The sequence below is a fragment of the Procambarus clarkii genome, chromosome 59, assembly GCF_040958095.1.
Source record: "Procambarus clarkii isolate CNS0578487 chromosome 59, FALCON_Pclarkii_2.0, whole genome shotgun sequence".
Lineage (NCBI taxonomy): Eukaryota > Metazoa > Arthropoda > Malacostraca > Decapoda > Cambaridae > Procambarus > Procambarus clarkii.
Genome location: NC_091208.1, coordinates 18869986 through 18882742, shown reverse-complemented (window position 1 = coordinate 18882742; position 12757 = coordinate 18869986). Strand labels below are relative to the sequence as shown.

The 12757-nt window shown below is 37.1% G+C and overlaps 1 protein-coding gene across 1 annotated transcript in view; it reads right to left on the bottom strand.

The window, feature by feature from the left end:
* Nucleotides 1-10423, bottom strand: part of LOC123768123 (WD repeat-containing protein 76) — a 28606-nt gene extending 18183 nt beyond the window's left edge. Inside the window, exons 1-6 of the mRNA XM_045758457.2 lie at nucleotides 10282-10423; nucleotides 8732-8779; nucleotides 7893-7997; nucleotides 6497-6601; nucleotides 4474-4749; nucleotides 3210-3409 (exon numbers count right to left, since the gene is read on the bottom strand). Coding sequence (XP_045614413.1) covers nucleotides 3210-3409; nucleotides 4474-4749; nucleotides 6497-6601; nucleotides 7893-7997; nucleotides 8732-8779; nucleotides 10282-10398 — 851 coding nt within the window. The 5' untranslated portion in view covers nucleotides 10399-10423. The remainder of the gene's footprint in view (nucleotides 1-3209; nucleotides 3410-4473; nucleotides 4750-6496; nucleotides 6602-7892; nucleotides 7998-8731; nucleotides 8780-10281) is intronic.
* Nucleotides 10424-12757: the final 2334 nt, after the last annotated feature.

Sequence of the window (12757 nt, the reverse complement as noted above, 5' to 3'; positions counted from 1 at the left end):
GTGAGGATGCACCCAGGTGCCGACACCTACTCTGGGGACGAAGGAGGAGGGAAGTGAAGTGGGGCCAAACCAAGGGAGAAACCAAGGCAAGAAAAGTGGGGGTGGGGTGCCAGAGGCACAAGTTAAACCAAGCAAAGAAAAAAAAAAAGGGGGTGGGGCACTGCCAAGGAGGAAAGGGCAGGGCATACACACACAAGAAAGGCGAGAGGGCATGAGGAACAGGCTGGCACAAGAACCTGGAGAGAGGGAAACCACAGTGAAAAAGGAAACACTCCAGGGCACAACAACCTGTACCTTGGAGGTGCCACAGCAGGAAAAGGGACAACAGCTGCATCCACAGCAGAGGATGAGGGAAGGTCTTTACCAGCAGGCCCCCATGCTGCCACCAACAAACGTGTCCTCAAATGTCTGTGGCTGGCGAGGGCAGTCCATGGATGTTAAAGAGGGAATTAGGCTGTTGAGTAAAACTAGTGACCCGGGACCACAACGGGACATGGTGTAAAGCAAATTGAGCCAAGCACATGCCTGAAGATATTGGCCGTGGGACGCTGGAGTGAGGGACGGGATGCCTATGGCCAGCTTTAAGTAGACGAGACCGGGGAAGGCGACACCCCTCCCTCACACGTCTAGGAAAACGGATGAAGATTTTATTGAATTTTTTGCCTCATCTCAGAAACTGTGGGTCATGGACATTCTTATATAATTAGCTCTCTCATCCTCTTCACAAACTACAGGAGAGGTACACTGGCAAAGATCATAGTACAGTATTTATACTGCATAAGCAAACAAGTTAAATATTATATTTTACAGATTTCTCTTACTTGTCCTGAAAATTAATTTTAATGAACCATCATTTAATCTTAATAGGTGTTAATATACCACACCAGAAATAAATATCTCCTTGATATCCCCAGTCAAACTAAATCTGTGCAAACACTCCATGCAAATAAAGACTCAGTCTATGGAACTCGCTCTCTAATGACTTGAAAAATTGTCCAACCTATGCCTTATTCAAAAGTAAAACCAAAAAGTACCTAATTTCACCCTCATAGTTTCCTACCTTGTGCTTCAAACTCACATTGTATCTTGTACTACCCACTTCCCCAAATTAGTACTCAAGACATACATCTTCACTAGTGTAATCACTTGTCAATTTATATTGTAGCTTTATGCCGATATAAATTTTGCTACAATGTACCTTTTCATCTTACCCGAGATGATATGCGTGTTAGTAACTTTGCAAGAATGTAACAATACCAATCTTATGTAATCTCACATACCCATTGCACCTACTTGTAAATAAATATAATTATTATTATTATTATTATGTTTTTGATATCTTGAGGTTATCTTGAGGTTATCTTGAGATGATTTTGGGGCTTTAGTGTCCCCGCGGCCCAGTCCTCGACCAGGCCTCCACCCCCAGGAAGCAGCCCGTGACAGCTGACTAACACCCAGGTACCTAATTTACTGCTAGGTAACAGGGGCATAGGGTGAAAGAAACTCTGCCCATTGTTTCTCGCCGGCGCCTGGGATCGAACCCGGGACCACAGGATCACAATTCCCGCATGCTGTCCGCTTGGCCGACCGGCTCCCTTATCAGTGAAAACAGTTTCCCACTACCTTCCAGAAAGCTATAAACATATTGGCACAATTTTCAATATCGTACTTGTGAGCAAATTTTCGTGTTTATAATAACTATAATAATAATTCATTGTGTCGGGGGACAGGAAGCCAGTGTATTCATACACGTTAGGCAAATATTGAGGGCTCCCCACCCCCATAAAGTCATTTTACTGACAACCCCACAACAAACTGACTAACTCCTGAGTACCTACTTACTGCTAGGTGAACAGGCCCACTAGGTGAAAGGAAATTTGCCCAACCATTTCTTTCCCGCCCTGGATTCAAATTTGGAATTCTTGATTGTGCGTCAAGAACGAACCCGACTGTACTGCCGGGATCCTTCACGAATATGGTATTCCCAAACAGAGGAATACCATATCTGTGGAAGGAAAGAACTTTGTATGCCTATCAAAGATGTGACCATGAAAAAAGTTGTGTTACCAAAAACAGCAAGTCCTAGTTAAACATTAAATTGGAATCAATGTCACACTATTGAAACTTTTACTATTTTCATTTGTGAATGTAACACGAAATAAAATGTAACCTTTTTTTTTTTGGTTGGCTTTATGCAATTACAAAATATATATATACCTGTATACACAATATTTGTAACCAGCAAGCCTAATGTACTGAAAAGGTTTATTATCAACACTTGGTAAATAGAAACACGCAATACTTATAATATTTCATTCAAAAGTATGAGTTAATTCTAATGTATTAACCCTATTAGTTACTTTGTACTGCAAGTAACAAAGAGGGAGGCATTTGTATATATTCTTAAATTACCTGCAGCCCTACATTTACAACTTTATATCCACTTCTTTATCAGCTAACTCAGGATCCTTAACATTTCCCACTCACATGACTGTGATAGCCTAGACAAGGATGGGAAGCAGTACAGTATATGAAACAGTTTATAATGCAGATTAAACTACATATGATTAAGGACCAGAGCGAATTTAGGGAGTCTTGACTCATTTATGTGATGACCAAAACTCTTGTCTCACCAAAGTTGCATAGAAACACTTAAATAATTGACAATATATATATATATATATATATGTATATATATATATATATATATATATATATATATATATATATATATATATATATATATATATATATATATATATATATATCCTCTAAAAATTACTTTACAGGATGGTATCAAGTAATTTTATAAGACAAGGTCAGGACAATGCAGGCCGGAGGACAGGCTGTAGATAATGTTCCGTGATGAAGATGGGGGAAAGAGAACAAAGAGTCTCAAGAGGTGTTGAAAATCCAATGACTTCTACATTGCATTTGCCATATATCTGACCAACACAGGTGCAGCAGCTCGATGCTTGATCAGAGGAAAGAAGTAAAGAAGGCCAAACCGATCTCAGTCTCGGCAAGAACTGTCCACCCCATACAGAGGAAACAACTAGAATTCCCCTCTAGAGGCAGTGAACCACCAAACAAGAACCTAGCTGGAGGGAGGGAAACCACAGCAAAAAAGGGATTTTCCCCTAAGAACAAGTTTCATTCTTTTAGTAGCTGAAAATTGACAAATCTACTCTAACAAAAATACTACTTACGGTTCACGAGATTCCTGTGCTTTAGCTATTCCTTTATATGACGGCTTCTTAGCTGGCTGGGATATCGCCTTATTTAATTCATCTTTCACCTCTTGAATTTTTAGGGACTCAAAAAACCTCTGCTTTTCAGCAATGTTTCGTTGAATCATGAGCTCGTACTCCGAGAGACTTGTGAGTTGTGGCAGATCCAGTAGTGCCTTCTAGATGCAATGGAACCTTATATTAACACACATTAGCATATACAAACCGATATCTACAATGACCAATAAGATAATGTAATCGAGCCTCTCAGCATTCTTATATTATGAGAATATTAACAAATACTGCAATGCTTGCACAGTTGCCTCTTCTATGCTCTGAAGAAAATATAATTTAATATTATACTTAATGAGAGGATTGTTTTGCCAACCATTTACAAAAGGCCAAGTATTATGGAAGAAACAAAATCCATAAAAAGTAGAAGTAAAAGGCAATGGGAAAATGCTTTCATTGAAGATTTAATTTAGTAATAAAAATAGTTAACATCATGTACTGCTGCAATGTTAGCAATGCCCCATTATTGTGGTCGATCTCCTCATCTTGTAATTATTTTACTTCCCTCATCTTGCACGAAACCCTGTGCGTATTAAGTGGCTTTAGGCATAGTATACACACTAGCTCTATCTAAAAATCTAACATTCTATTTGTACCTCATTTTGTACGTATATATATATATATATATACTTTTTACATGAAAACATACAATATACATATAATATAATTAATCACATAATAATTTACATTATATTATTATATTATTATTAATTATTATTAATTATTATTACTATTATTACACAGAAATCACATTAACGTGATATATCAACGAACAAATCTACCAAGAGCCTCGACGATGGTTCGAACCCATACGCTGGATGTTCCATAGGTTCATTATTATTATTGTTATGTCTCAATAGACTTTGATTCCAAGACAAGAAAATGATTCAAATTTAAAAAAAAACAAAGAAAAAGCCACTAATATATAGTATACAGCCTTCTTTTTAATCTGAAGTAAAAATTAGAACCTTTGACAATCCCTTGGCTTCTGACCCTGTCAGCGTCATTAGAGATGGTGGTCGCCATGTAAATTTAAGAAAATAAATATGTAGCACCTATGATGTTGCTGTACTGTTATCAACCTTAACTACAGCCCCAGTAATTAATCTTCCACTTGCCAGTACAGTAATATGTGGTAACCCAAAGTTTGAAGAACACTGTTGCATCTTACCTCTTTTGAGTCTTCCCTTTCTTCATTCTCATCATTCGTTTCTTCATAATCAACATTTGTTTCTTCATTCTCATCATTCGTTTCTTCATTCTCATCATTCGTTTCTTCATTCTCATCATTCATTAATTTTTCAATTTTGATTTTTGCTTCCATTGATGTTGACCTACTGCTAGTTTCTCTTTCTCCTCTCATCACACATCGTTCAATTTCTCCATTTTGGCCATTCCTCATTTTCTTCTTCAGTGGTTCATCCTCATCACCGGCAAGCATAGGATTCTGAAAAATTTCAAATTGAAAATCCAAATACTTTTAGACTTGAAGATCACAATATAGTGGATGTAAGGCATAATAATTCCAGTTGTCGGGGGACAGAAAGCCTGTCCTTAGGCTTGACCCCCCCTCCCCCCTACCTACCAGGCCAAAGTGCTGACCTTCACTAGGATGCAATCCACAATAGTTGCCTAACCACCAAATACCAATTTAATGTTAGGTGAACAGAGACATCAGGTGAATGGAAATGTGCCCAACCATTTCTGTACCACCTGGGGGGATCAAACATGCGATCCTCGATTGTAAAGCAAGAATATATACCACAGTACTACAGGGGCCCTGGTTGAAAGAAATGTCTTCTCTACTGAGGGGAGCCGTCTTCTCTATGTCTTCTCTAAATGTCTCCTCTAAATGAGGGGAGCCGGTCGGCCGAGCGGACAGCACGCTGGACTTGTGATCCTGTGGTCCCAGGTTCGATCCCGGGCGTCGGCGAGAAACAATGGGCAGAGTTTCTTTCACCCTATGTCCCTGTTACCTCGCAGTAAAATAGGTACCTGGGTGTTAGTCAGCTGTCACGGGCCGCTTCCTGGGGTGGAGGCCTGGTCGAGGACCGGGCCGCGGGAACACTAAAAGCCCCGAAATCATCTCAAGATAACCATCTCAAGAAGATACTGCACAAAGGTAAGGCCAGTAAAATTGAACGCAAATATTTTAAGACAATGATATTCAAAAGATTAGTTTTAAAATGGTCAATGCCCATAGCTTAAATAAAATACCCTGTATTAACTTATTTACCCTTAAATGGCACAGCTATTCAAAAGTAGTATACATCAAGGTGCTCATGTTTAAAAATAGTTAGCAAGTCAAATGCATGTGTGTGTTGTATCTAACCTTTTAATGATGTCTAGATTAATATTTTCTAACTAAATCAGTATTTTAAAGATCTCAATGAGCTCAGCCCTGTCATGTCTGGTTTGTGTTGTTAGTCCTGAGGTCCCCAATCATTACTGGAATGAGACACGACTTAGTTCTGGGATGATTTTTATCGCCCTTTGTTCAACTTTCTCCAAAGCAGACATCCTTCTGAAGGCGAGGTCTTAATGCTTGGATACCAGACGAGGACAAGAGACTTGTACAGTTGAATAACCCCTTTCTTTTCCTTGAAGCCAGAAGGTTCTTTTGATAGGTCTTAAGGTTTGGTTAACTTTTTTATTAACTGAAGATCCTTGTTGAACACTAGCAATCATCTGCCATATTGGAAAAAAAACCTGAGTGCCTTAATTTCCTTCTGTTACATTAGAAAATAGATGCCCGGTATGTCTGGTATATCACTTTCCAGTTGTATGCGTGTGTGTGTGTGTGTATAGCTTCATTTCACCAGCATCCACTGATGCTATGCAAACTGCAAAACTTCATAAGAACCATAAGATCTTATTGATGAAGAGAAATATATATATCAAGTAATAAATTTGAATACTATTCATTAATACTATTCATTATAAGATGTAAAAGACAATTAACAACAAAAGCACACAGATGGAACTTGTCTGCTTCTAGTCAGACAATAACTACAATATAGAGGGACACTTGCACAACACTTCTGTCACTTCAGTAGTTTCAAAGTGTCATACGACAAAAATTATAGAACAAGACACTACAAACACAGCTCTCATCCTATAACTACACTTAAGAAATTACACTTTGACAATTACACTATGTTAAAATGTATTTATTACTATGATATTATAATTACCTTTCTGCTTTGGAACTGTTTATCTGTAATATCCTCATAAACTTTGCAAACCTCCTGTCCCAGTGTGGTGCCTCTTGTGGGTACCATGTACTTCAAGATGTTCTCCTGAAAGTATTTTAGAACATTTAATGCCATAAGCTAGTTGGATATTAATTTCAAGAGGTACTTGCACTGTTGAAGCATCAGGCTGTGAGCAGTTGCATCAAACAGCTTGGTGGATCAGACCAACGGATCCGTCTAATTACCCATAGCTACCCAAAGCCACCCAAACCTTTCTGGCATTATGCTAGTAATGAATAAATATGATATATTTACTCATTATAATGTTGGTGCTGAACGTAGAACATGGAAAAACATATTTTTACTCTGAAAAAGTATCATTTCATAACGAAATTAGATGAAAGTACAGTAAGAGGCTGGTGATGCCAAAGCAAGTCGACGGTCCAAGCGACAATGTTGTGGAGCAACTTATCCAAGACACATTGTTGCCTAAAGAGATTTGCTGGCATATCAGCCTCCTGTACCTACCTAACCTAACCTAACTAAACCTAAGTTAATATAATCTATATGCAACAATATATCTTGGATAAGTCACTCCACAACATTGTCGCTTGGACCGTCGACTTGCTTTAGCATCACCAGCAGCTTATTTTCGTCTAATTTTGTTATGAAATGCTACTTTTTCAGAGTAAAAATATGTTTTTCCATGTTCTACATTCAGCACCAACATTATAATGAATAAATATATCATATTTATTCATTACTAATGTAATGCCAGGAAGCTTTGGGTGGCTCTGAGTGGCTTTGGGTAATTAGACGGACTGAGACCAACAACCAGGAAGCCTTCTCAAGAGACTAGGCTGCAGGGTCATTAACCCCTGGAATCTTCAACAGGTAGCTGAACAAAGACAGTTATTACAGCATGATTAAATGAAACAAGCAATTGCTTCCCTTTTGAAGACAAGAAATAGCTTTTCACAAAAAGTTTATCAAAGTTATGTTTTTATGCAACTTCCAAAGAATATTGTGGCCAAGAACCAGCGATTTTATATGACAGCATACCAGAAAAATATGCTCTCAGTTTGTGAAACACCTTCCTGTGCAAGCCATTTTGCCACTCAGAGGTAAATGATCCAATTATGTTACCATATAATCACTGGATAATCTCTAGATTTTGAATCGTCTATGCCACAGCAAATTGCAGCGGCAAAATGATTTGACACGGTGTATCAAATCATTACTAAATGGTAATTAGTGGAGTGATCACTGACTTGCATCATAATTTCATAATTCCAATGATAACTTACAGGTTGTGTTGAGTGGATTGTTTTGCTGTAAAGAAATATTTAATCAATAGCACTTTTTTAATTTATATTTAATACAAGATAATTATTACCTTTTTGTTTTGGAGCTGTTCATCTGTAATGTCCTCAAGAACTTTAGGACTTCTCTGTGTTGAAAGTTTGTCACTTATGGGCACCGTGTACTTCAAAATATTCTCCTGGAATGATTTTATTAAATGTAATTGCATACTTAGATATCAAATTCAAGAACTACTTATCCTTTAGAGCAAGTACAATGACCAAATAACATTGGCATTCTTCTACCTTTATGTGCAGGAATTTTGACATAATGCTAACACCAATACTGTAATTGTAGTTCCTGTATTTAGCAAATTAGTCCTAATAACATACCTAGAGGCTACAAATTGGTTATAATTGAACAGAAATTTGGTAAACATGCAAACAATAAACTGCAATAACACTGCAAGACCATTAACATGGTAATTAAATAAATGTTACTAGTACATCAGTATGGTATACCATTACCATTGTCAGAAACAGAAAGCCTCTTTGATATATCAAAGTCCTTCTAACCAAGGGTGAGGCTGAACACATGGTCACCTAACCAGCAACTGACCAGAACCAACAATGCTTAAACTTACTGAATGAGTGATGTCTAAAGCCAATACTGCATTATGGTTGTTCCAAATCAGTATTAAAAATTAAAAAGTGTAAATAAAAATACATAGGGATAGTCTGGCATAGTGAATAACGTGTGTTAAATGGTCTGTTAGTTTAAGCACTATCTGGTCTGGTGAGTAACTAATTGAATGACCAACTGGACAGTCTTGCTCTTGGATAAGGATACTTGACTTTCACTCAATCAGGCTTCCTGTCCATGAGAATATCCTCTACCATATGTAAAAAATATATAAACATGAAGATCACACACCTGCTTAACACATCTGCATTTTTTCCCAGCCCTTGACATTCTGGAGATCTGAAATTTTTAGTTTACATTTTTAGATACAGGTGGTACAGAAAATTCCATATACAAATGATAACCTGCTACCTACAATCCATAAATACTTGTTGATACCAATTGGTAAAGAACATTCAATTTTTTAGATGGCACAAATATCTATGAAAAAGTGAGAAGCAAAAAAAATAATTACATGCACACAATAAATGGCCAGAAGACTAGCAAATGCTTTTCAATATTGAAAATACTGTACAGACCTTACATGGAGGACAGCATAAAAATACATATCTATCATATCAACAAATGACCCTGCGGCAGAAGCCGAGGTAAACAAAAGCCAACCAAATTTTGGGAATAATCAAACGAACCTTTGACTTTAAGGAAAAGAAAGTGGTTAGTGAGCCGTGCAAATGTCTGGTGCACCCCCATCTGGACTACTGTATCAAAGCATGGAGAATATAGCATCAAAACTACAAATGTTGTGACTACAAAAATTCACCAGAGCAATAACTATCTCAGAACTATATCAACCTCATACAAGGAATGGTTGAAGGGCTCAGGACTAACAATACTATAAACTTGACACATTAAAGCTGGTCTTTTCAAGACCTTTAAAATACAGAGAAATTTGGAAGATACTAACTCAAACCACTTCTCTAAAGTCTAGTGTAACTCATACAAGGAGACAACAGCTTCAAGCTCAACAACCCACAATTTTTTTTTTTACTGATATATATATACACAAGAGTTCTTATATTCTTGTACAGCCACTAGCACCCATATTTCAGGAAAGTCTTTAATCCTAATTTTCACACACACACACACATCCCCAGGAAGCAGCCCGTAGAAGCTGTCTAACTCCCAAGTACCTATTTACTGCTAGGTGAACAGACGCATCAGGGTGAAAGAAACTGCCCATTTGTTTCCGTCTCCGCCGGGGATCAAATCTGAACCCTTAGAACTATTAACCCTGAGTGCTGTCCACTCAGCCATCAGGCCCCCCTAATAGTGTAAAAATAGTACACAATAAACTAAACTCGTACACAGTAGACACAAGATATTTTTTCACTAATAAACCCATGTAATCACTCGTGCAACATCCACACTAAACAGATAATCATGGGATAAGTCATTTGAAAAAAATGGGCTTTAATAAAAACAAATGTCAACCATCATCTAAAGTAACTAATATCTAGTACAGCGCTATATAGAATTGTATCTAAAATAGATTGTATCTGCCCGAAATGCTTTGCGTAATAGTGGCTTTAGGCATTGTATGTACTAGCTCTATCTATAAATTCATCAATATTTGTATCACACCTTGTATGTATGTTCTTTACCTGAGTAAACATTTGAATTTGAATAAAATGAATCCTCAGGTTAGGTAAAAACTTCACATGATGTCTCAACTATTACCCAGAAAAGAAAAATGGCTTAACTATAAAATACAAAGAGAATATATAACCCTACAAAACGCCACTTTCAGAGGCTCAACCGCTGAAGCAATGATCAATACTTACCACTGCAGCTCTGAAAGTGGTAAGCGAGCAACGTCGAATGGTGTCAAGCTGAGAATAGTGATGAGAAGAGTCGAGCAGCAACCTGTCTAGTGACGTAACTCTTGTTATTGTTGTCATGATTTTGGCGCGCAAAGGGAGTCTAGCGGTCAGTGTTGCCAGCTCAGAGTTGCTGAATGTAGCAAGGAGCTGAAGGGGTCCGTAGATTAATAATTTTATTTATTTACAAGAAGATACATTGGGCTGTGAGAATATATAACATTAGTGTTCTTACATTCTTGCAAAGCCACTAACACGCATAGCATTTCAAGCGAGATTTACCCAAAGCCACGTACCATTACTTAAGAAATGAATAAATGTAGCATATTTACCCCGTATAATATTGGTGCTGAATGTATAACGTAAAAAAACGTATTTTTACAAAGAAAAATCATTTTATAACGAAATTATACTAAGATAAAGATGACGCCATAGGTAGTCGACGATCTAAGTGCCTCTGTACATGATCGAATCTCGTATATATTTCTCGTAGGTCTCATAGATCGAATCTCTCCAGACCTAGACCAATGCCTCAGCTCGCCATAGTTGAGGCAGTTGTTAAGAAAGAAGGTAACTGCAGAACACCTTTTGGCCCATAAGAGGCAGCTCCTATTTATATCCACCCAATCTCATATATTAACATATATATGACTGTCAGACCACGAAGGAAGGATTGAAACAGGAAAGTACTTTCGTATTTAATAATATATCTTCAGAAGTATTATTAAATACTAATTCTAATAAAGTATTAGAGCAGGTGTAGGGACCCATAACCTCGGAGAAGAAAATAAAGAGTATTCAGAGAAGACCTTGTGGATTCTCACTAAATAATTTAATATTTTTTTCTACCACCCCCATTCTTTGGTATATATACATATATATTTGTTTTATTTAAACTTTGTTACAAAAAAAAAGAAGTTATATATAGAGTACAAAGATGGTTATCATAAGTTGTCTTGTTCCTCCAGCCCCTCAGATGGCGGGCAGGAGCCCTGAATGCAGTGTGCATTTCCCCTCTGTATCGCCACGCTGAGGCGCTGGAAAAGGAAGCTGGCAGCTCTAGGGTCTTTTGTTGTTTCAATTAGCCTAGAACCCAGTTCCTTCAAAAAAACTGATGGCACTCTTACCCTAGGAGCCGAGTGTCTCAGAAGCAATGGGGACAAAATTGTAGTAGTGATTATATATATTATATATATACATTATATATATATATATATATACATTATATATATATATATATATACATTATATATATATATATATATATATATATATATATATATATATATATATATATATATATATATTTTATATATATATATATTTTTTTTTTTTCTTCAAAAATTGTTACTGGTCTCTTGACAATATTTGGGTCTAAAATAATCTGTCTTATATGGTCTTTGAAATTACTGTATTAGGTCTAAAATAGTCTCTGTCACATTTGGGTCTAAAATGATGTCAAATTTCGGTCTTCAAATGGTCTCTGAATAATTTTCTGTCTTTTACAGGTGAAATAGCTGTAAATGGGTATAAAAACTAAAAGTTAAGGCTAAGATATCTATTTTCCATAACAAAACTTTTATGACTTCTGAAAATGGTCTTTTTTTTACAAAGTTCGGTCTTACACTCTTCAATAAACTTCAATGATTATATGAACTCTGAAATATTTTCATAAAACTGAACTCTGAAAAATTTTGAATTTTCCCCATAAGAACTCTTAACAAACTTCTAAGATCTCTGAAATTATTTTCCTCATAAGAATTTTTTAACTCTAAATTGGCCCCTTTCGCCTCGAATTTTCCCCATAAGAAACCTTTAACTCCAAATCGGGCCCTTTTTCAAAAAACAAAGAGAGGACGCTACAGTGTCTATTTTCCAGGGTCCCCCTCCAAAAAAGGGGACGCTATTTTGATTTTGAAGAAATAAAAAATTTCAAATCAAATTTGAAAGATTTTCTTCCAAACCTGAAGGAGGGGTGCGAACAGTACAGGGTAATGACAAACTGAAAATTTACAATTCATATTTTGCTTTATAATGGCTCTGTGGGCCCACTGCACTCACTGGGCTTAAGAGTCCCCACGGCCCAGTCCTACTTGTTGCTGGACTGGTCAACCAGGCTGTTGGACGCAACTGCTCACAGCCTGACGTATGAGTCAAGAGCCTGGTTGATCAGGTATCCTTTGGAGGTGTTTATCCAGTTCTCTCTTGAATATTATGAGGGGTCGGTCAGTTATGCCCCTTATGTGTAGTGGAAGTGTGTTGAACAGTCTCAGACTTCTGATGTTGAGTGTTCTCTCATAGTACCTATTGCACCTCTGCTTTTCAATGGGGGTATTCTGCACATGCTGCCTTGCCTTCTGGTCTCATGTGGTGTTATTTCTGTGTGCAAGTTTGGGACCAGCCCCTCTACTATTTTGCATGTGTAGATTTATTATGTCTC